General features: G+C 35.1%; 3 protein-coding genes across 4 annotated transcripts; 2 read left to right on the top strand and 1 right to left on the bottom strand.

Annotated features, from left to right (window-relative positions):
* Positions 1-1,061: 1,061 nt before the first annotated feature.
* Positions 1,062-5,643, top strand: LOC110779167 (cytoplasmic tRNA 2-thiolation protein 2). Its single transcript, XM_021983704.2, has 7 exons — positions 1,062-1,499; positions 2,826-3,174; positions 3,258-3,344; positions 3,446-3,567; positions 3,676-3,754; positions 3,838-4,238; positions 4,995-5,643. Exons 1-7 carry the CDS (start codon positions 1,159-1,161, stop codon positions 5,041-5,043), a joined length of 1,428 nt encoding a protein of 475 aa, XP_021839396.1. The 5' UTR covers positions 1,062-1,158; the 3' UTR covers positions 5,044-5,643.
* Positions 5,644-5,928: 285 nt separating this feature from the next.
* On the bottom strand, positions 5,929-8,944 carry LOC110779177 (tRNA-uridine aminocarboxypropyltransferase A). 2 transcript variants are annotated; one of them, XM_056840106.1, is made up of 3 exons: positions 8,496-8,944; positions 7,356-7,793; positions 5,929-6,300 (listed from the first exon to the last, which is right to left on the bottom strand). In XM_056840106.1, the coding sequence occupies exons 1-3, from the start codon at positions 8,857-8,859 to the stop codon at positions 6,278-6,280; spliced, it is 825 nt and encodes a 274-aa protein (XP_056696084.1). In that variant the 5' UTR covers positions 8,860-8,944; the 3' UTR covers positions 5,929-6,277. The 2 variants fall into 2 exon arrangements, with proteins under 2 accessions (XP_056696084.1, XP_021839407.1); XM_021983715.2 differs by having other exon boundaries at positions 5,929-6,450; positions 8,496-8,940.
* A 4,410-nt stretch (positions 8,945-13,354) lies between these two features.
* On the top strand, positions 13,355-19,817 carry LOC110779187 (protein N-terminal glutamine amidohydrolase). Its single transcript, XM_021983724.2, has 6 exons — positions 13,355-13,514; positions 17,585-17,690; positions 18,147-18,224; positions 18,364-18,491; positions 18,640-18,764; positions 19,283-19,817. The coding sequence occupies exons 1-6, from the start codon at positions 13,453-13,455 to the stop codon at positions 19,438-19,440; spliced, it is 657 nt and encodes a 218-aa protein (XP_021839416.1). The 5' UTR covers positions 13,355-13,452; the 3' UTR covers positions 19,441-19,817.
* Positions 19,818-23,621: the final 3,804 nt, after the last annotated feature.

Below are 23,621 nucleotides of genomic sequence, written 5' to 3'. Positions count from 1 at the left end.
TTTTCAAATTCTAGAGAGAGAAAGAGAGAAACGAGAGAAACAAAGTGAAGAAATGAGAGAAGGAAGTTGAAGAAATGAAGGAGAGAGAGAGAGAGATACGGATGAGAATGGATGGGTGGGGGGATTTTATGGGGGGCAATTAATATTCCCCATAAATCCCCAACTCCCAATATCTGACTTTCCTTTATAAAATAAAAAAATGTTCATTATTTTATTATATTTTTGGCATAAATTATTACTCCCTCCGTCTCATTTTGTTTTTTACGTTTGGTATTTTTCACGCGTTTTAACGATTAATTAATTTGCATCGAGATTCCTCAAATTTTTTATTTAAACAAGATAAATTACGTCTATTTATAATGTTTTCACTTTTTATCAAAATTCTGATATTGGGAAGTGAGAAAAATTTAATATCCTACTCCCTCCGAATCTAAATGTTATTCCCGTTTCCTTTTTTAGTGTCCCAAAATAATATTCCCATTCCTTTAATTTCCTTTTTAATCTCTTCCTTGAAAATTTAACTTTGTAATTCTATTGGTTTATCAATAAAAAACCTTGTAGTCTCATTGGTTGGTTTAAGTTTGGATGGATTAATGAGTTGACATTTTTATTCCTTAAATTCTATTGGTTCAACTATTTTGTTTTCTTGTGAAAATTGAATCAAAAAGCAACAATTCCTCATAAAACTACATTAATAATAACTAATCTTATAATGTTTCTTTTTCCTTAATAACCGCGTAAAATGACAAACGGGAATAACATTTAGGTTCAGAGGGAGTAATGGAAAAGTGTGAAAAATTTAATGTCCCAATGAATTTAATTGGTTAAAATAATAATTGGACACAAATTTTGATAGAATAATAAATTATGTGATAATATAAAAGAAAATGTAAAGAACATTTTGAAATACCAAAAAAAGAAAAACGTAAAAAATAAAAAGAGACGGAGGGAATAGGAGAATTAGGTGTATGGTGTAATTGTTGGTAAGTTAAAGGTATAATGGTCAAATTTACGTGCGCTTATAATAAAACTTCATTTGTGTAAAAGTGACGCTCATTTAAAAACGGGGAAAGTATCAATTTAACTCGAAATTTCTCGTTTCAACAAAGTGCTCCTCTTTTCAGTTCCACCGTAGACAGACAAAGTGAGCGCAACGCAATGTCCTGCGGTAAGGCATCCTGCCAGTCAGGAGGCTGCAGTAACTACGACGACGAACAACCTCTCTCTCCCACTAGACCACCAGTCACAATCACCCCCAATGGCTCCGTCAATATCAGCGGCGACCGCCGCCAACTCCCTTCAAACCCTAACATATGCATCAAGTGCAAACTCAACGACGCCATTGGCGGACGGTTCGGCGGCGGAGATGACGGCCGATTTTGCAAAGACTGCTTCCGTGGTTCTCTATTCGGAAAGTTCAGATTTTCCGTCACTTCTACCGGCATGATTTCTCCTTCTGAAAAAGTCCTCGTCGCTTTTTCCGCCGGCCCTTGTTCTAGGTAATTTTTTCACGAATTTGAATTTCTTTTTCCATTTTATATGATGTAGAAATTTCATTTTATAGTATTTTGCTTGTATAGTAGAAGTTTGTGCACTTAGCTGTGAATTGCTGGCGTATTCATATTTGATAGTCCAGTAACTGTATATCATAATTGTGGATGCTGTTTTTTGGATTACTAGTGTTTAAAGTTCAGTATCGCTAATTCGAGCTTAAGCTATATTGTTTTAATGTTCGGTGTCGCTAATTCGATATTAAGCTATTCGGAATGTTGTTTTAAAGTCCGATGTCGCTAATTCGAGCTTAAGTTATATGAACACATTGTTTTGTAACCTTCTTCTAGGGAAATTTATCATGAGAAAGGATTGAAATATATTCTGTTTCTTCACTAATGCAATTACTCCCTCCGTCTCAAAATTATAGTCTTGTTTAACTAAAAATACGAATTTTAAGAAAAGTGGAATATAATGGTTGAGAAATTGAATTATAGTACATTGATTGATTAATTTGTATAAGAAAGTAGAATATAATACATGTAAAAAGGAATAAAGTATACGGGGAAGGGGAATATGGTACTATGGGGAAGGAGAATATAGTACATGATTACATGGGTAGGTTTTCAATGCATATTTTTTTGTGGTTATAAAAGAGGGTAATATGGAAACTATTTTATGTTCAAATAAAGAAACAAGACTATAATTATGGGACGCTCAATTTTGAATACAGGACTATAATTTTGGGACGGAGTGAGTATATCATACGGAGTACTATCCAAGGAATTGATTGAATTAAAGGTATCCTGTTTCTAATTAGTATACTTGGACCCAGACTTGCAGTATTACTGCTGGCAGGTACATCTGGTCGTGCCTCGTGCCCATCTGATGTAGGCCTAAACTTAAATGTTATTGATGGTTTGATGCTTTGGAGGTATCTCCCTTAGTAGTTACAAGGTATAAAATATGTCTATTTAAGATTGTGGATTATAACTGCTTTAGCATGTTACATCCTGGAACGAGTTGATGGTTGGCTTAATGAAGTGTTAACTAGACTACTAGGTACTGGTTTGTTACTAGGTTGTAGTTACCGCTCTACATGATAAGCATTAGGAAGTAGTATCTTTTGTGAGAATGTGTTGGTGGTGGTTTTGAGGAGAGTATCATAACAAGTTGTATCTGGTTAAGGTATAATGTTTGTTGATACTAAATGCGAAAAGTAACCACTGGTTGAATGGGTATAACTGATGGCTTAAACCCCTAGCTGAAATGTAGTAGTAGTTGCAACTTGCAAGTGTAATTTCCTGCTCTAAAGAAGAATTCTTATATATCAGGGTGGCTTTACAATTCGTCCATGAGATGCAAGATAAAGCTCATAAGAACTTTGAAGCGAGTAGGGATAAATCTCTTCCTGTGTTTGGGGTCGGGGTTGTTTTTGTTGATGAAAGTGCAGCTCGTTGTGTTCCAAGTGCTGAATCTGATGAAGCAATTCAACACATTAAGAATGTTCTCAGTGATCTTGCTGCGCCGGAGAAATTGTTGCACATTGCTCCTCTTGAAAGCATATATGCCTTGAATCCTGCTGATGGTAGAGAGAAGCTGAGAAGGCTGTTAGATGCTATAGGTGACAATACCGGTAAAGAAGATTTTTTGATGCATCTGCGTATGTTATGTCTACAAAAGGTTAGACACTATTTGTTATCATTTGCGGCAATTTTTATCATGGAGTAATTGCTTTCCTAAGTTATGTGATGTCTGTTGTGCAGGTTGCTGTGGAAAATGGGTACACCCAGTTGGTACTTGGGACGTGCACATCGACTATCGCTCGTCATGTACTTACAGCAACTGTAAAGGTTGGTGTTTGCCATTTTTTGTCTGTAACTTCATTGGATTTTAGCTCAATTTAAGTGGAATTTTGTTTTATTCTTTTGTACGATCGTTATGTTTTGTGCAGGGCCAGGGCTACTCCTTACCAGCAGATATACAGTATGTTGACGCAAGATGGCCGGTGCCTGTGTTGCTTCCACTTCGTGATTGTCTTGCACGAGAAGTCAGCTTGCTTTGTGAGCTTGATGGGTTTGTTAACTACATCCTTCAGTGTGTTTAACTCTGCTAAAGGGACCTTTATGTCTTCATAGTGTTGAAGACACTTATGGCTCTCCTGTATCATTTTTGACAGGGCAGATTGAAGACACTAGCGATGGTTAATGGTCCTCAGTCTGGGATCAATGCATTGGTTTCATCATTTGTCTCACTTTTGCAGGTAACAGAGAAATTAGATATCTGGTTTTCCTTGTGCAACCAATATGAATCCTATCAGTATCTTACAATGTTGTGCCCATACAGGAAGAAAATCCTTCTCGGGAATGCACGATTGTTAGGACTGCCGGAAAGCTTACACCATTCAGTTTTAATAGACTACCAGATGTTGATGACCCTAAGGCACGTCTTGCATCCCAAAGGCGTCAAAAGAGGTTTAATATCAAGTCAGATGAGCATACTCCACCAGAATCATTCTGTTCTCTGTGCAACAGCCCACTCCACGCGTCTGACTCCTCAAGTTTAGGCAGTTTTTCTGATGAGCAGCAGAGTGCCGAGTCCTTTGGAGCGGCTTGCTGCTCGAGTTGCAGATTCCAAATTCTTCCTGATGATTCATTGTCTATGGACCAGTTCTATGGACTCTTACCCCAACCAATAATGTCCAGAGCCGCAATCTGCAACAGCTTCATTAACCAAAGATTGTTGAGGCAAGTAACAATTTAATTGCATTTTATTAAATATTGCAGTCCAGCAGTCCATAGAACTAGTAGTAAATATATGAGTCACTGTGGGCTTTATTGGGGTAGGAAGTGTGATTACTGGTCTATGTGGATTAATTAATCTTGTAATTTGGTTTCTTGATGGGATTTTTTTATTCTTGAAAGTCTTTTGTTTCCCATAGGAATGGATTGGATGAGTTCCTATGCAACCAAGAAGGAAATGGAGAACAGGCCAGTCTGAGTGAATACAATTGAAAATTCCTCTCTGTTTGATTTTGATGAGTGCAGTTAGAACTTATAAATGATTGAAAGATACTTATTGATGATCTAGTACAACTAATTAACTATAATATTGATAACTTCACATTAGAGTCACTCATTGAGGTCCGTTTGATATCCAAATGGATGGGTAGAGCACATGAGTCGTATCTAGGCGTTGGCGTCAGGTCTATGAAGATGCAGGCTTCTGTACCCTTCATTAGTTGAATTAATTAGACAGCTGTGACTGTGGGAGGTCACTATTTTTTTTCCCCTTCCCACTTCCGAAGGACACTGTTTATTTTTTTTATTTTTTTTTGGGGGGGGGGGGGGGGGGGGGATTGTGGAGAGCAGGAAGAGGAGGAGGTGAACAATTCAATACTTCCTCTTGTTTGAATATGGTGCCCAAGGGAGAAACACACTTAGCTGTGTTTCCTTGTATATTGTTGAAAGTAAATGTTAAACATCTTAATGACTTGTTTGCAGGGAAAAAATACAAGATTTCCTACTTTCAGACAGTGAAGATGGAGGCTGAGCTCAACAATTTAGATGAATGACTTGCCTCTGTCCTGTTTGTAGAAGCCTCTGGTGAGGCAGTTTTGATTTAAGAGCAGCTTTCACATCTTTTTGTTCAGTTGACTGGAGGTCAACCAGCTGCTGAATTACTGATGACGAGCTCCTTAAACTGCTTGGCTTGGTCGATGTTCCCAACATCATAAGTGTCTGATCAATTGTTATGGAGTTGATCAATCTCTAGTACTCAGGGAAGGGGAACCCGTCAAGGTAGGGTATCAGTTTTGAAGCGGAAGTAGTATTCAAAATTTGGAGTGCCGCTGCTGCAGCTTGTATTTTACTAATTATGGTCTATTTGTGATTTATTTCTGTTCTCTAAATTATGGTTTTGGATGAGCGACAAGTTATTGCTCATTTTTGGAATATTGTATGATAGATCAATCTGGTGAGATGGTAGATACTAGATACTGACCAATCTCTCATTGCATTACACATTTATATGTACTTCAGATTTATAGGCAGACTTTTGGTATGTCTAGAGATGATTTAAACGGGGGCATATTTGGTAATCTTTGACTCTTGAGGTGAGATTATGAGAATAACTTTATTTTCACCTGTACTATATTTAAAACAGGGGTTTATTTGGTTGTCCTGAATATTGTGTTTATTTAGATGGAAAATATGGAAGAGGAAGAAAAACAAAACAAATGGCGCAATTTGATACTTTAGTACAATTGTGACAGATTGCAAGGGTCAAGGAACAAGGTGTAGGTACAAGATGTAAAACTCGAAATTTTAGCTACTTCACTTTCTAGATCGAGTTATGTTATTATAGAAACACATCTCCAACTTTTCCATCAATTTCTTTTAGCAAATACATTTATAACTTCCTAATCTCCAAAAGCAGTAGAACAGAACACAAAGTTGAGCTACTTTCTATTCCCTTCACTATCATTCGCTCGAGTGAACTGCGTACAAGTATGAAGTACCTATTGAATTGCCAAAATTTTGGATTTACCGTAAAATAAAAGGTGCTACGGTAATTGTATCATAAATTCTAACAAATGATTTTGGAACACTTATTGTGAAATCACAATACTCACTTGAAATGTGTGCTAAAACAATCAATCAAGTTTCTAAATTTCTAGCTTCTTTATATTGTTGAAAACCACGCTCTGCCACTGGTATTCCTCATGGGTTAGTGAAATCCACGCTCAGCGACTTGTTAAAATCCTGTGACTTCTCTATCAAAACCATCATGAGTAACAGTATCGCTTTCCTGAATTGCAGCAACAATCACTTTCGAAGTCATCTTTCAAGTAAATGAAACACAATTCTGATTTTCTAGCAACGAAAGAGTCTACAAGGTTTTGCCACTAGCATTCAAGAACCATGTTATCTAACCTCTCCTCGGTCCTCATGCTTCAATCTGTAAACATAAGTTTGAAAACAGACAATCAAAATGAAAAAGGAGAAAAAGAAAAAAGAATGTTGCTACTCCGTATCATTCAACTCTTTTGATTTTGTTACTTGAACAAAAGGCAGTCGTAGACTGGAAAAGTTGTCAAACAAAATGTTAGATAATGCCTTGAATCGGTCATCTGTTATTCTGGACTAGGGTTATCTATTTTGGGCCTAATTTCTGGGCTTTTTCCGCATCTGTCCAGAGAGTACTATATAAACTCTCTAGGTCTGTGGACGTAGCTAACACATTGTTAGTGAACCACGTTAAATTCTCTGCGTTCTTTATTACGTTAATTATTCTTTCTTTGCATCCGTTATAACACAAAAAACTAACAAGGAGAGACCAGTAACATCAAACGACATCCACGAATACACTACATATACGTAATCAGTATGCAGGATGGTCCTAGGGGTGATAACATGTCAAGACTTTGGCTTGAGGTAGCGCCTGGCTCACACCAACTCAAGCTTGAGGTCAAAATTTTCAAGGTCAATTTGAGCTGAAGCCTGAGTCACAAGTTCCAACTCTCCCACTAACATTGTGTTTTGGTGACTGGATAGGAGGATTTGGAGAGAAAGGGAGGGAAGGGAGAGTGAGGGACGCATTTTCTCTTATTTGGATTTGGTTAAGACACAGGGGAAGGGAATTTGAGGGATCCATTTTCCTTCCCCTTTTAATAAATCAAATCCCTCCATTGTTAGAAAGATTTGGAAGGAAAACCGAAGCTCATTCTTCCTCATCTCTTCCCTTCCCTTTCTCTTCCCTCTTTTCCCTCCCCTTCCAGAATAGTTATCCAAACATAGTGTTAATCTTGTGCCAAAGAAGTTGATGACATAGAACTAAGAATTTTGTAATCAATATCTACTAACCTGCTGCTTCTATATTGGTCTTCTGCACCATACCCTTCCCTAACAACTTTTTCCTCGGTTTCATAGGCTTTAAGTAGCAGGCCTGTAGACTAACCATTGATTTCAAAACCTCAACCAGCTTTGCTTCAATTTCTACCCCAGATGTCTCAAGAACTCCCAAAGCTCGAGCAACAGCTTCCATGGTACTCATGCACCCTTTAAAAGGCTCCTTCTTCAGAATGAGATCTGAATCATATATGCTCCCACCATCAACCTCATACTCACAACCAAAACATACACGAGTTGCAAACTTCGATATAAATGGAAGACTTGCAAACATCATTTCCTTAGCATGTTTCCAAGTACCGTCAAATACAATCAGAACAGACCCATCTATGCACGCTCTTTTCGATGATGATCTCCACTCATTTATTTCTATTGAAGGCATCAATTCTGTGCCTACATTGAAAAATAAACATGGGGGAAGTTTAGTGTGATATAGCTGGAGGGAAGTTTAGATAGTTTCAAACAATAATACTCCCTACTGGCCTAGTTCCTCTTAAAAATACAGATCATATTGCTTTAGGCACTTCCAATTCATCCAAAATATAAGTGTTCTATAATACCAATGGAAGTTATGCATCATTTCACAACACTGTATCATTTTATGATACAAATGCAACTTAACTTAAACCAACTTAATAATGCGTGTGAAAATTACCAAAACGACTCGTATTTTAAATCCTACAAGATGTACTCGAGTCGTTGAACACTAACATAAACAGAAGTACAGTATAAACAGATATTCATCAAAGTAATAAAAAAATTGAAGAATTAAGCATACACTCACCAAATTCAACAAACATTCTCAAATTCCCTGCCACACCTTCCTCAGCAAATTCAGCTCAAAAATTAATAAGCACAAATTAAGTACTTCCTCTGTTGTTTATCTATTGCGACATTTGAAGTTTCACGAATGCACAATTTTGATCATTGAAGTAGTATACTTCTATTATATAGACGGATTTAACAAGATACAACAGATTGTCAAAATGGTAGTGTATGAATAGCGTAATTTAACCCAAATCTTGCAATAGAAAACGAACGGAATAGGATTACACTGAATTAAGCAGAAACTTAGCCATAACAAATGAAGAATACCTGGAAACAGAAAAACAGCGCGACAAACTGGGGTGGAATCTGCTGAATCTTTAGATTCCTGGTAGAGTGAATCGAGGATCGGAGAATGACCTCTGCGAAGTCTCCGACCAACAATGATTTCGCAATTTTCGAGGCATTTTTTGAGGACTGGAACTGTTGCTAGCTTTTGGCGTTGCTCGTGAGGATGTTGTAAGATTACTATTTGGGTGGTGGTTGGAATTGGTTCCCGCGGTATTTTCTCGCACAAACACACCTTCACCGGACGGTCGCATCCGCCAGAGCATATTTTCCGGCGGATTTCGGCGGCGGCGGGTGTTGCTGGGAATAGGAGTAGGTGTTCTTCTTCACCTGGTTCTCCTTCCATTTCACCATTTGTTAAGTTGAGATCGTAAATTGGTTTGAGGCTTTGAGCCCATTATGAAACAATGTGTCGTGGCTGTGAGTCGTGCCTTGGGGAAATACCCATAAAATTGACTCGATCCAAAGCTCAACCGTACCCCCTAAAAGAAATTAACATAGGTTAAAGTCTTAAATCCATACTTTATTTAAAGCGATTTTTTTATGGAACTAGCAATTTTGCCTGTGCAACGCACGAGAGCTATCATATGAATTGGTTGAAAAACTTAAACAGTTCGTAATACAAACTTTAGATGAGGTATCACAAAATAATTTTTGTTTATGCTACGACAAATATTTGATTAGCGTAAATAGAACCATTTTATGTCTATTAATCTTTCTTTACATTAAGCTACAATTATTATAAAATTACTTCAAACAAAATTTTGGGGAAACAATCAACGACAATGGTATAATTTTGAAGGATAATGCAACGTACAATATAATTTCTCTAAAATAGCAAAGAAAAATATTTAGCAATGAACATAATCATAACAAATGAGAAAATTTGAGATTATACCATAGAAAAGATGAACATACATAAAGTAAAAATATATTACCTTTGAAAATTGTACGATGAATTGTTACAGGGTAATATAGTTTCTTGTGTGAATGATATAACGAATAATGGTTGGTAGTCAAATTTATTTATAAGGGGCTTGGAAGACGAGGGGTTGATGGTTAATTGGGAAAAGATGTTTAGTTTTCTTGTACTCTTATTATTTTTGTAAGTTAAGAATTTAAAAAGACTATTAAGTAATAACGTATCATTACTAATATAAAATATTATTTTTATTGGCATAAAACATTGATTAATCAAAATTTATGTTAGTCTATTGATTAGTGATTATACCTAAATTTTTATTATGAGTATCTTTTGAGTTGTTTATGTTTTGGGAAGTATTGAATTAACATTTAAATGAGACAAACAAAAAAAAAGGAAAAATAAAAAAGTGGAAAAAAAGGAAGATAATGGAGAAGATGACACATGTCAGTGATGTAACTATGGTTTGGGTTTTTAAATACTAGGTATAGATGTTCTCGAGCTTTCGTGAAATGCACCAAATTACCTTCAAGTTTTTAAAGTATGTAAACTACCCCTATTTTTCAGAAATGCACTGAATACCCATAATTTAGACGATTTGTTAGTCATAAACTTAATTTAACCAAATATTAAACTTATTGCACCAACACCTACTTAAAACTTAATACAACATTTCTCCTCTAGGGTTTCTCCGACTCTTGGGAGGGTCGACCTAGCTTATTGCTAGCTTCTTCCTTCAAACTCGAAGGTTCTTTCTCGATTTCTTTCGGGTTATTACGCTGCATCATCAACCATGGAGAACAAGTATACACCTTATTCCTCCCCCAACAAAAATATGGAGAGGAAGAGGGAAAATCGGATATTGAATTGGTTGTTGACGGAGAAGATGAAGAGGAGACGAGGGTTGCACTTGGGATTGTTGGAAGGATCTAGACTGAAAGAAACATCAATTCCAATGCCCTAATCGCAAACATGAAACGCGTATGGAACCCAAAGCACGTAATGGAGGCTAACTGTATCGAAAAGAACATGTTTTTCTTCCAATTTCATCACTGGAAGGACAAGGAGTCAAGGAGTATGTAATGGAGGGACAACCTTGGCATTTTCTTAGACATACCCTTGCACTGATCCACGTTAACGGTGAGTGCAAACCTTCTAAAATTCTCTTGCACCATGCGCCCTTTTGGGTGAGGATCTATGACCTTCTTTTTTTGGCTCGTAACAATGAAGCAAACGCTATAGGGGACAAGGTGGGTTAATTCATATCACTTGACAGAACGGGAGTGGTGTGAAGGAAATAATGCCCTTGGTCCAAATATGCATTCAATGCTAAGTCTAATAAATGCGGTTCAGTATTAATTAATTAAACAAGTTAATAAATTCAGTGAGATCAAGTGAGCTGAATGCCTAGCTAGAGGCCGCTTCAGTTCAAGTGAAATTAATAATATTATTCCACAGCTTACTCTTGACTGAACCCATAGGGTCACATAAACAGTACGTGAACGGATCAAGCATTTAAGTGAATATATTATTCATTAAATACTCCATTTATGAACATTCGGAAACGACAGATCTCGGTTCCAGTGGGAGCTGAAATCGTCAAAGGCAAAATATAGAATGCTCTGGAAATGATGATATTGCCGGAAACGGAAATATGGATCATGACGGAAATATAAATATCATCCAAGTCGTAGATGTTGCCGGAAACGGAAACATAGTTCGTACAGGAAAATATTATCGGAAATATTGCCGGAAACGGAAATATTACCGTAATAAAAAATATTGTCGGAATCGGAAATATTAACGGAAACGTAAATATTTGTTCGAATCGCAAATGAATTCCGCAATCGGAAAACGAATCGGAAGCGCGACGTGCGAACGCTCGACGAACGAGCTTGCGAGACGCAAGGCCCAGCGCAAGCTCCAGGCCCAACGCGAAGAAAGCACGCGCGGAGCAGCAAGGCAAGGGCCGATCAAAAGGCAGCAACGCCCAATGAGTGGGCCGCGTGCTGCTTGCTGCAAACGCCTAGCGCGCATGGGCCGAGCAAGGCAGCATCGCCCATTCGTGGGCTGCGGGCTGCGTGCTGCACAACCAAGCAACGTGGGCTCATGGCCACACGTTCAAAGCCTTGGCCGGCTAGGATTGCTTACGAGTCAAGTAATTGTGTTTTCCTAATTCTACCGAAATTAGATGTTTTAGGTAAATCTGAAATATTTAGTATTTGATTATCCCTAGAATTCTAATGTTATTAATTAACTAGAATCCTAATGGATTTAGTTAATCGATTCCCAGTAGAATTCAAACTCCTCTATTTCCACCCTATAAATATGTGGTTCATAATCACAATTTATAATGCAATTAAATATACTATTCTTACTTATTAAGTTCAAGAGAGAATTTAATATTTGCTTAACATTATTGTGAGTTTTCCGAGTGCACATAAAACCTTAGAGAATATTTTAGTTGGTTGAATCTAAGGCGGATCCGAACGTGCTGTGGACTATCTACGAAGGGGCGACATTTGGAGTCCTATACTTGTTCTTGTTCGGTTCGGGAGTAGCTAGGGAAGACACGCATCACATTGTATGTATACTAATTATGCTAATTGACTATGTGGCAATTAATTTGGATTATGGTATTTCCGCATGAATTATATTGTTTATATTATTCATAACCCTACAGTGGCATCACGAGCCTCTAATTAATTCCATAATCAATTATAGTTAACATGGATTAAATTTTATAAATTTGCAATGAGTTAAAGGGGTGATTAATTTCGTGTATGTAATTAATTGCAAATTCGTACGATTATTTGATTATATGTTCGCAGGATTTTTCGGCAGTTTTGTCAATAATGGCCGGAATCTTATGTTTTTATAGTGATTTCGCATGTAAACGATGTTTTAAAATTTTGACAAAAATCAAAGATTTGACGCCGAATCCAGAATTCCCAAATTCGAAGCCTAACTATGACTTTTCGGAGGTTTTAGTTTTTCGAATGCAAAATTTGTAATTTTTATGATGTTAAATTAAATATTTGCGAATCTTGTATGTAAATCTTGAATCTATGATTGACGTACTGTATATGTTTAACAATTTTAAAGCCTAATCTTGTTAATTATACAACCTACTTTGTAATTGTATTTAATTTGTTGAATTTCAAATAATTTAGAATTTGATTTGAATTTCATAATTAATTGATAATTATATTAGGATCCTACGATTAAAACCACCATAAAATTTGTTAAAATTGAAAAGTTTTAAAATTTTATGACCTAGATTTTAATCCCTAAAAATGTCTCGTAGATCATTATAATAGCAATTTAAACCTCGATATTTTAATGATCGTCTGGAATGAAACAAATTTCCAAACTCATATGTTCAAAATGATTACTCTAACGGAGGTCACTAAAGAAAAGATGCGTTTTTCTCACTTATTTCCACTTATTTCAAGATATAAATAAGTTCAGAGCAATAAGGGTTACACAAGTTAAATTTGCAACTAAAAATAAGTAGTCCGGAGTAATAAGTTATACTAGTTCAAGTAAAGTCCAGTTATGTTCGAATAAGAGAAAATTATGCTACTTTCGCACCATAAACGTAACTTTCGGATATGGACATAGTGGTCATAAGATTTGGACATGTTGCAAGTTTGCAACCCCGTTTTCTTTATTGATAGAATTAACTTTTTTTTTTTTTTTGCTAGTTAAAAAGAATGACTATATTGAACCAAAACCTTGGCAAGATTTAACTTTCACTTTTACTAGACTAGACTAGACTATACTAGACTAGACTTACACTTATACTTTTACGAGACTTGACTTTGTCATAAGGTGAGCTTTTCATCAAATGCAATGACTTATTGTAGACTTGTAGTACTGACTGGAGAATAGAGATGGTCAATTAGTCAATCGTATATTAAACGTTGCGTTTGGGTAAATGGTTGCGGCATTCAAAAGCACACCTGTAATTCATTCCCTTCATCGTTGTGAAGCGAGGGCGACAAAGACAAAGCAATGGATTTGCCGGAGGCACAAACACCCGTTACACCCCAGTATGATCACACCCCCCTTTACTGGTAATTCACCCCCTCTCTCTCAATTTCTGTAAATTATCCGATTGCCTCTTAATTTTATTCAAAATTTGCTAATTTGATGTTGATTGCATAAATTTTACTTTTATTTTTTCTCAATTAGTATAATTTTTAAATGATCTTTTAGGTTTATGAGCTGCTTCAGGCCAATTCGATGTATTTGAAGTTCTTATAGTTTTTTTTTTCTTTACTTTTTGCGTTGATTATTGCAATTGATTGTGTCACGTATCATTGTTGAAGGCATTATGGGATTCTAATATTCTATGCGTAAATTTTTCCTTTGATTTGACCAATTTTGGGCAGAAGTTAGGGATGTAAGCTTGCTGATACTGATAGAAGCGAGGGAGGCTGAGTTGTGGACTGTTTATGTTCGTTCATTTAGTTTTACCCGACCTTGACCATAGTCGAGGTTTTTCGAGGCTTTTGAGTTACTCCCCGTATTGTTTGTAGGAGTAGTCACAAGTATTAAGGAAACGTAGTTGATTTTGATACGATAACGATGCAAGTGACAATAAAGAAATATACAAAAAAGTGAAGTGTAAAAGTTACCAAAAATTGAACTATTTATGATTTAAAAAGTAAAAAATAATAAACAATTGGGTAGTGGAATAAAAGTTGCAAAAAATGAAATTGTGACTCCTAAAAAACTATAGACGGAAGTAGTATTTGTGATCCTAAAAAAATACAGAGGGAGTACCAATTTGAGTTATTTCTGTGTTAATGTAAGATCGGGCAAGTTTGAGAAAGTTCGAGTTTGTTTGCAAGTTGTATGTAATCTCTAAGTTACCTGATTTTTCTGAAGGAATAACGGAAAGTCAATTGTTAAAAAATATTAAGAACATAGTTTAGCTCATTAAGTACATTAAAAAGACTAATCAAATTGCATAGGGAATATAACCTTAAAGGGAAATAATACCCCTTTACAAAGTATGTGAAATTTCATGCAAATAGTGTTAAACATGTGGGTCAAGTTGTTCATGGATATCAACTATTGCTGGATCTAGGTTCAGTCATGCATCGAGTTAGAAAAATCTATTTATAAATAATGAGGAATTGACAAAAAATCACTAATAACCTGAACTGTACAGTGCATACAAGTTACTCAGGTTTTCAACCATCAAACTATATAATAGCCCACAGTTCACAGTTCACTTGAGAATTTTTATTTTTTTTTAGAACAACCCATATCTATCCTGTAAAATGAAGGAAAAAGAAAGGGGAAATGATAGATGGGATCTCCATTATCAAGTGAGATGCCTTTTATTTTAAGTTTAATTGTTGAAAGTTTGTTTATCAATTGTTTTTGGTCAATAATTTAGGTTATTTTAAGCAGTGCTGCTTTTTATTTTGGCCTTTTGTTTCTTGGTAAAGTGTTTGGATTGGCAAGGCTAAATGATATTACAGGCTATTCTATGGAACAGAATTTTCTCTGTAGCGGTATAGAATCCGATATATGCCCCTTTCCTTCTTTTTAACCTATTCTTAATGAGACATGCTCTTGAGGCATTATACAGTGGCATTTTCAGTGTCCAAATTCCTAGTCTTTGAATATTATCCTATCTGAGACCTAGTTGTTGCTACATGTTGGTAGGCTGATAAAGCCTTGGTCAAAAATTAATTAACAAGGTTCTATATAAATGAAGTAAATGTCTCATTTCAAGTTATTTAATTTCCTAGTATACACATATAACTTCCATTCTCTTCTTGACGTACTACTATGCCTCTAAATAATTGGTAACTTGTAATATTGATGGGTAAAGCTCATTTTTTTTACTATTCCATTCTCAAAACTTGAATTTGAGTCATGATGTGTAAATATCATATTAGAGTCGTTCTAATAATTTTTCTAAGATTAACGATATTGATCACAAAAGTTCCAAATATAGCTTGTTATTTTGGAGGGGAAATATTTACCAGATAACTCTTTGTGGGAAGTTCGTAGCCTCATACTTCGTACTATCCTTCCTCAAAGATCTAAAACTTTTCAAAAAGGTTGGTCAAGTTGAGGTAGGGCATTTATGTGGTCAAGACCTTTATCTTCAATATTAGCAAGATATGTTCATCAATCCATGTTTAGTAAAATATCAAGTGTTCATGGTTTTGCCGAATATTTCATTGATATATTGTGTTATTACAGTATCATTTTTTTTTATTGTAATCATTATATTTAAAAAGAAGTGAAGTCATCATCCTACCTCCAAGATTAATCCTAATTTTTCGAAACAGAGGGAGTAATATTTCCCTGGTGGGGTCTATTGACTCTATTCATACTTTCACTGAGGATGTTTTTTTTTTAAAGCTTTCTCTAACCTTTTCATTAGTTTCCCCCACAAAAACTTTTTTTCCTCCCCGTCTCTTCTTGGCTCCCTTTTATATGATATTTTCAAATGTACTTATTTTATTTATCTGTCCTTATTTTTTTCGTTTTTATTTTTCTTATCCCTTTATGTTAATTTTTCTTTAATATTTTTTTCTTGTTTTACTTTCATTAATTTCACTTTCTCCTCTTCTTTGTTAATTCTTTTAACTTCCCGCTAATTCTTGTTTGATTGGTCACAATGACGATCTCCTATGTCGATTCATGTTAGCCGACCCCAAATCATTTTGGGACTTAGGCTTTGTTGTTATTGTTCTTGTTGTCGTTGTTGGTGTTGTTGTTCTTGTTGTTGTTGTTGTTGCTGTTGCATTACTGAAAATCATCTAGCACCTATACCCAACTAGAAATCTTGGGGATATATGTTTTGTCAAATTAATACTACAAATGTTGTTGATAATTGGCTTTCTGTTAAATCTTCATATATAGGAAACATTGCCATGTGAGACTGAGTGTTCTGTGTTCAAGACTTTAAGCCATTCAGTTGCAAAAAAGTTGGTGGGTTAGCTATTTGAAATATTGTGGAACATTTTCAGCCTCATAGCTAGAACAATCATCCTTATTTCATAATGCGTGTACCGTAGCACTACACTAATATCTCTTTTACTATATAAGTTTTGGGAGTGTTTATAAGCCATTCGGAGGAATGTTGGAATTTCGGATATCGATGATAAAATAAGGAAGAATTGGATACGTTTGTTTGGCATGTGAGAAATTGACAAGAAGACGCAGTGTAAGAAAAGTGGCGAGAGAGGCCAAAGATGACTTTGACGGAGTGTGTTAAAAATCATGTGAAGAGAACGGGTTTTCAAGAGCATATAGCACTTCATAGAAGTGAAAAAAGGAATATGATCTTGTGGACGACCACAAGAGATAAAAATCTTGCTTCATACAGCCAACTCTATCCATTTTGGATTAATGCCTTGTCAGGGTTGATTAATATATGTACGAAGTAAATTTTTTTTGATGGATATTAACTACTCCTTCTGTTTCTGAATAATTGTAACACTTATGTTTGCCCATAGTTTTAGGAATGTTTGGGGTTAGTACATAGAAATGAATAAACTATTGTGCAAGTGGGGTTAATGGGGATATTTTAATTGTTTGTGTGTGAGATAAATAATAAAGAATTGATGTAAGTGGGGTAAGTAAAACTGTAAGAGAGAGAAACAATAAAGAATTAGTGGTCTCATACCAAAAGAGGAAGTGTTGCAAAAATTCGGTAACGGAGGGTACTCTGTATAAAATATGATGTTTGATTTATCGAATATGTTTTTCTCTTTGACTATAAATGTCATCAACAAAAGATATCGTGATAGTGGCTCTTATGCTTGGTTTCCTGGTAAAAAAATATGCTGGTTCATTTGCTAAATATGTTTAATACTGCCTGGAAGCTTGAACTAGTTTTGCACGCATGTTCTTTGTCCATTGCTTTGACTGCCTGTTGAATGGGATATCCTTTCATTTTATCAGTTCTCAAATATCTTCTCTACCTATCCTAGTGATCCTAAATGCCTGACTTTACAGGCATATCGAAACTTTCTTGTCAACTTTTGTTCCCGATACAACATGTTTAGAAACTTTATGGCATTGCGTTGAATTATTGATCTCAAATGTTGATTGGCATGGAACTTCTTGGAATAATCAGCTTAGCAGCTTCTCTCTGTTTTTTCTATGGCAGCGAGGAGAATGTGTACAAGCTTTGCAAAAAACTATGTTCAGCTGGGGCTGCAGATACAGAGGCTTCTAATCTTTTTGTTGTTTTTATTTCTAATGATAAGAAGCAGGTATGTCCAACTTTTCTGCTTAATCCATTTCTCTCTTCAATTTACTTAAACATCTCTGATCATTATGTATTACATAATCTCCTCGTTCTGGTTGGAAATATAGTTTCTGCAGTGGATAATGGAGATGCTGTTAAGTACATTTATCATTGAATAGTCGTAATAAGTTATCTATTTGCTGCTGGACTTGAGATCATCATTTATATGAGACTTTAGCTGAGATCTTATGTTCAGACTCAGCATAAATGTCCATGTCAGATACTTTACAAAATGAATGAGTATGGAGTTATGGACTATTGGCTGAATATGGGAAATTTTTTTACCTCTCTCGACGCTTGCGTTTGAGCCCGTGCATGCTGAATTATTCTCAACATTTTATCTCTAGTTCTTCCTTACTGAAGATGAAGAGAGATTTGAAGTGTTTATAATGATAGGTGTTGATTTGGATGTTCGCTGTAGATTCCACTTTGGCATCAGAAGGCCAGCCATAGGGCTGATGGGGTAATTCTGTGGGACTACCATGTAATCTGCATACAGGTGATATTGTAGCACATTAACTGTCTTGAATCATAAATGACTTTACTGCATGAGATTTTTTTTATATATACATTGTGCTTATTCACCTCTCTACACTAAGGATTAATTTTTAAATTAATATAAAAATCTCATACTGCAGAAAAAAGAAAATGAAAAGTCTCCACAAGTGTGGGACCTGGATTCCACTCTTCCATTTCCTTCTCCTCTAGCATCATATGTCGCAGAAACTTTTCGTCCATCATTTCCGCTCTTTTCTGAGTTTCGAAGGTGTGCCTATTTCCACTTGAAAACTCGAAGTCATACTTCTTCGATTTCCTTTTTGTAATCACTGGAGATATTCAATTATATGCAATTATGCACCAAACATGGCCAATATAATGAATGTTCTGAAGCAGTTAGTTTTTTTTTCCTCCAGATTTTATCGAATTGTACATGCTCCCATGTTTCTCCGCTGTTTTGCTTCTGATAGAAGACACATGAAGGATTCTGAGGGGAATTGGAATGCCCAACCGCCTCCTTATGATCCAATAATTGCTGAAGGTACAAAATATTACATCAAACAAACTTCTAATATTAGCCATATGTTCTTGAAACTTCCATTTTCAAAGTGTTTCCTGTAAGAATGCTACTATTCTGGTGGCTATGCTTAAATAGGATTTGGGATGATCTTGGACCTTTCCTCAACCATTACAGAGTACTTTATATATCACCGAGAGAGTACATTCTACAATCAACCTAGGCCTCTTAGGGATTCTATCTTGCCTGTACTGGGCTTGAATTGATCCTACTGTTGCATGATTAATCATCAGAACAGCCCAGCATATTAAACCTCGTTAACTTTTGTATGAGATTACAGTCTCTTTTCAATATTCTTGTATGCATTTCCTGAGGGAGTGGGGGATGGGGGTATGGCATATCGGTCAGTAAGCAATCGTAATTTTTCCTGAAGTATAGCTCTTAGTTTTTGTTAATATGTTATAAGGTTTATGACTACATTTCCTTTGCTTGTAATAATCGGGCCTTTGTGACTGGTTTCTTATTTTATTCTTTTCCTGTAGATGGAGCAGTACATAACCTGAATGAGTACATGGAAATTCACAGTGATGATGCTGTAGCTACTATAAAAGCTGATTTGGTAAATGATGTGAGAAATGAGCGGCTTGGCGTAGTGGTTAGTGAAACCCAGATTGAAGAATTCTTCTCTCTTTCTACATAAGCGATTACGTGTTGCGCCTTCCCCTTGAGAAGCTTGAAATTACTCTTGAACATTAATTCCAGAAGGGGAAGTGTTAAGAGATGCAACTTAATTTTTTTTTGGGAGGGGATAGGGCAGGTTGTGGAAGCATTGGGGCGGCCTTGGGTCTTCTATGTAAGAGGAGCACTGAAAGCTTGATACATTGTAGTTAACTGAAGTATTTGTTTCACTGTGAACGCTGGTTTGGGTACTTAGATAGTATTGAAAATGATGGTGATGTACTGAATTTGAGAAATTCCAATGGAGTCGGACATGTTACATGTACCCTCATTTTATTTTTATGCTACTACGTGGAAATCGTGTGTGAGAAATATAAGTCGCTGGCAGATGAACGGGAATATGAAGATGTATACATAGGCACTTTCGTTATGTAGCTATTTTGTCTTGCTTAGTTAGTGTGTATAGTTTTGGCCTAATCACATGTTGACATGTTGTTAACTTGTTATCAGTTTGTTTGGACATCAATGAGGTAGGGATTAGGGAATAGGACAAAGGGAGAAGTAGTTAATAGCTTGCCGTACTTGTCAAGTTTTGGATGAGTGACAAGGATTTTGTTCCTATCACACTTTGTTATACGTAACTAGCGTATACCTCATTATTATCGTAGTTGGATTGTTTCTTCACTCTAACTACTCCGTCATACTCCCTACTCAATGTAGGTTATGATTACGTCAACATCGACTAAAAGAGATAATTTTGGGTGAAATATCATTATCATGGAAATAAATGTTGATTTTCCTTACAAATGTATATACAAATTCATTTCCATTGACACCATGTGAGTAATGTCTAAGTAGTACTAAAGTAATGAAAATAGTAGGGAGTTAGTAATACATTATGGGGTAATATGATCAAACTAGGGGTGAGGCGGTGGGATCAACGATCTCGGTCGTGACTAATCTCTTTTCTTCCTCCCAAATTCTTATATGAGACTGTCCTCACCATCAACTGATGGTGAGACCAGTTCGTACTTGCTATAGTTTAAACATGTTACTTTTTTTTTTTTATAATTTTAGAGGAGGTACTTTTTTTAGTTTAGGTATGTTACTTCTATAGTTTATACATGTTACTTTTTTTTATACGGAGTAGTTTTAGGGGAGATACCTTTTTATTTTAGGTATGTTACTTCTATAGTTTAGACATGTTACTTTGTTTTATATAATTTTAGAGGAAGTACTTTTTTTAATTTAGGTATGTTACTTCTATAGTTTATACATGTTACTTTTTTTATACGGAGTAGTTTTAGGGGAGATACCTTCTTAGTTTAGGTATGTTACTTCTATAGTTTAGACATTTTACTTTTTTTTTAATAATTTTAGAGGAGGTATTTTTTTTAGTTTAGGTATGTTACTTTTATAGTTTAGACATGTTACTTTTTTTATATAATTTTAGATGAGGTACTTTTTTAGTTTAGGTATGTTACTTCTATAGTTTAGACATGTTAATTTTTTATACGGAATAGTTTTAGGGGAGGTACATTTTTAATTTAGGTATGTTACTTCTATAGTTTAGACACGTTATTTTTATATATATATAATTTTAGAGGAGGTACTTTTTTAGTTTAGGTATGTTACTTCTATAGTTTAGATTTGTTACTTTTTTTTATAGTTTTAGAGGAGGTACGCTATTGGTTTCGCGCTCGTCACACCATCAAGTTGATGGTGTGACTGGTCTCACAGGAGACGCGTTGTTCCTTCCTTGCTAATTGTAGTGTGATCAACGTACTTTACCCTAACTCATTTCATCAACATTTGAATTAATTGGAAAATCATTAAGGCTCTGTACTATTGGACTTATTTTGATTGAATTTATATTAGCTTAACTTATTTGAATTTATTTTATCTGAAATAAACGTATTTTGTCTGAAATAAACTTATTTGTATGTGAAAATGAATGAAAAAAAACTTATTTTTGTTGAACCTATATTATTTGAATTTACCTGAACTTATTTTGTCTGAAATAAGTCAGAATAAGTCGAACATAATAGAGCCTAAATATAAATGGAAGATTGGGTATGCGGAATTGCGGATTAATTTTAAAACCCTAAACTTCTTAAACTCCTTAATGACAAAAACCACTAAAATTACACATCGCATGGACATAGAATTAGTAACATTACGGTTAATCACCCAATCCCAAAATAGCAAAGCCCTAAAACAAAACGGGAAGCAAAAGGAAGGTTGGTCATTGGTAAAATGGTGGGGTCACTTCAAGGAAGCAAAGTAGTCGATGCTTGGGTCCTATTTGTAGGAATTCCAGCTAAATGTTTGTAGGAACGTTCTCATTTTCACCTTTTTCCTTCCTATGGTTGTGACACCGGAATCCGCCGCACGAATACGTACATCTCAAATCTCAAATCTCAATTGTCTTCTTTTTAACTCGACTTTCTCATTATAAATTGTTTTGTATTTTAGGTAGAAATCAAGCAGCTAAAACATTTTTTTTAACAAAGTACTAGTTTGTGTCCGTGTTAATGGGACACAAGATCGAGTTCTATAATTTTTTTTTTAAAAAAAACTAATAAAAGTGAAAATTAACTTATATAAAACCTACTCTCCGTCCCTTTTTGTTCTTTACATTTGAGATTATGCACGCGATTTAACGATTAATTAGTTTTTGAGCCCGGACGATGCCTCAAGTTGCTACATTAACGACATTCACATTTACCTTTTTTTTTGCAATGATAACATGAAACATGTATAGCTTAGTGGTTAAAGCTTTATTGTTTAAACTTAAGGTCAGGGGTTCAAATCTTATGTGAACCATGTTTGACATTTTTTTAATGTAGATGACGATTACATGGAGTGGACGTCCCATACGCAGAGCGACACGTGTCACATATGCTTTCTTATAGACGCCTTTTAATATATAGTACTAGTCTTATATGCACACGATGCGTGCGTGCATATTAAAACACTTAAAATTATTTTGTTACAACTAACATATCCCATCGAAAAATCAAAATCTCAGTATCACTTTCTTATTTTGCTCGCAATGTACTTGTTTAACCACATGCACTCCTCTGTCCAATCTATGTGCAACACATAACCAACAATATAAGAATGTCCAGGATTAAAATTTCCAGTTGGTGGAGGTAGCATCCATGAAAAATCTTTGTTTCCGAAGCATGAGAATACTTTTTTTATGACCCAATTGCGTCCATTAGGCTGCATGAACGTCAAAAAATATATTCAAATGTAAAAACAACATGAGCTGATTTATTCAGAAGTTTATGTAGTCAGAGTATTAGATTGAAACCTGTTGAAGTAGTAACTTTATTTCAGTAGATAAGCAAACTAAAAGTGGTTGTGAAGTCATGTAATATTGTTATTCTCAAATTACCACTTTTATCGAATATGGTTAGGCGAAGCAGTAACCTATAAAACGAAATAAAAAAAAAATTATTTAGATCTGTTCCAATATATATTATGTGAGTCTAAGTATAAAAAAGATTTAGATAGTTACCTTGGAATAGTTACAACATTGATGAGATTGCAAGATTGACACTTTTGAGGTCCTTGAAAAAAGAACAATTGTTTATGCATATAAATTGGATTCGTGAGAAAAATATACTTACGTGTATGGGAGCGACTTCAAGAAGAACGGTGAAGGATTTTGTGGAGATTTTTTTTTCTTGCGTGAATGGTTTTCTTCTAAGAATCAGTAGGAAAGAAGTTTTTTTTTCTTCTGGTTCTTGGTGATTTTTTTCCTTCTAAGAATGGACTTTGTTTTGGTTTGCTCTGTCAAATTGGTTTAATTTGGCAATTAGAAAAAAAAATTGTAATAATTATTCGTTTTTTTGTATTAATTGATTGGATTTTTTGTATTATCTTTCCTTAATTTTTATTTTCTTTCCTTATTTAATCACTCTCAATCTAAATAAACTTTATTCTTTCCCTTATTTTGGTAATTGTAATAAGGAATATTTTAGGTCTGTAGTCTAATTAGATGGGCCCATAAAGAAGATTTTGGGCGTTATATGATTGCAGTCAAATCATGTTTGTAGTTGTATTTAACTATAAAACTTTGAAGGGTATTTTGGTATTTTTGATTGGGGACACCAAAAGTGGTATTACCGAAATTTCCCTCCCCTCTTCACTTATATAATAGAGATAGATTAATGTAGATTGAGATTCCTTTTA

Source organism: Spinacia oleracea, chromosome 3 (assembly GCF_020520425.1).
Source record: "Spinacia oleracea cultivar Varoflay chromosome 3, BTI_SOV_V1, whole genome shotgun sequence".
NCBI lineage: Eukaryota > Viridiplantae > Streptophyta > Magnoliopsida > Caryophyllales > Amaranthaceae > Spinacia > Spinacia oleracea.
This window is presented reverse-complemented; position numbering and strand designations above follow the sequence as displayed.

Coding starts and splice junctions, on each gene's coding strand:
- LOC110779187 (XM_021983724.2), top strand. CDS start 13,453: ATGGATTTGCCGGAGGCACAAACACCCGTTACACCCCAGTATGATCAC. Junction 17,691..18,146: donor TTTCTAATGATAAGAAGCAG/GTATGTCCAACT, acceptor TGTTCGCTGTAG/ATTCCACTTTGGCATCAGAA. Junction 18,492..18,639: donor CTCTTTTCTGAGTTTCGAAG/GTGTGCCTATTT, acceptor TTTTTCCTCCAG/ATTTTATCGAATTGTACATG.
- LOC110779167 (XM_021983704.2), top strand. CDS start 1,159: ATGTCCTGCGGTAAGGCATCCTGCCAGTCAGGAGGCTGCAGTAACTAC. Junction 3,175..3,257: donor GTATGTTATGTCTACAAAAG/GTTAGACACTAT, acceptor TCTGTTGTGCAG/GTTGCTGTGGAAAATGGGTA. Junction 3,345..3,445: donor TACTTACAGCAACTGTAAAG/GTTGGTGTTTGC, acceptor TGTTTTGTGCAG/GGCCAGGGCTACTCCTTACC.
- LOC110779177 (XM_056840106.1), bottom strand. CDS start 8,859: ATGGAAGGAGAACCAGGTGAAGAAGAACACCTACTCCTATTCCCAGCA. Junction 7,794..8,495: donor CGCTGTTTTTCTGTTTCCAG/GTATTCTTCATT, acceptor TTTTCAATGTAG/GCACAGAATTGATGCCTTCA. Junction 6,301..7,355: donor GACCAATATAGAAGCAGCAG/GTTAGTAGATAT, acceptor GCTGCAATTCAG/GAAAGCGATACTGTTACTCA.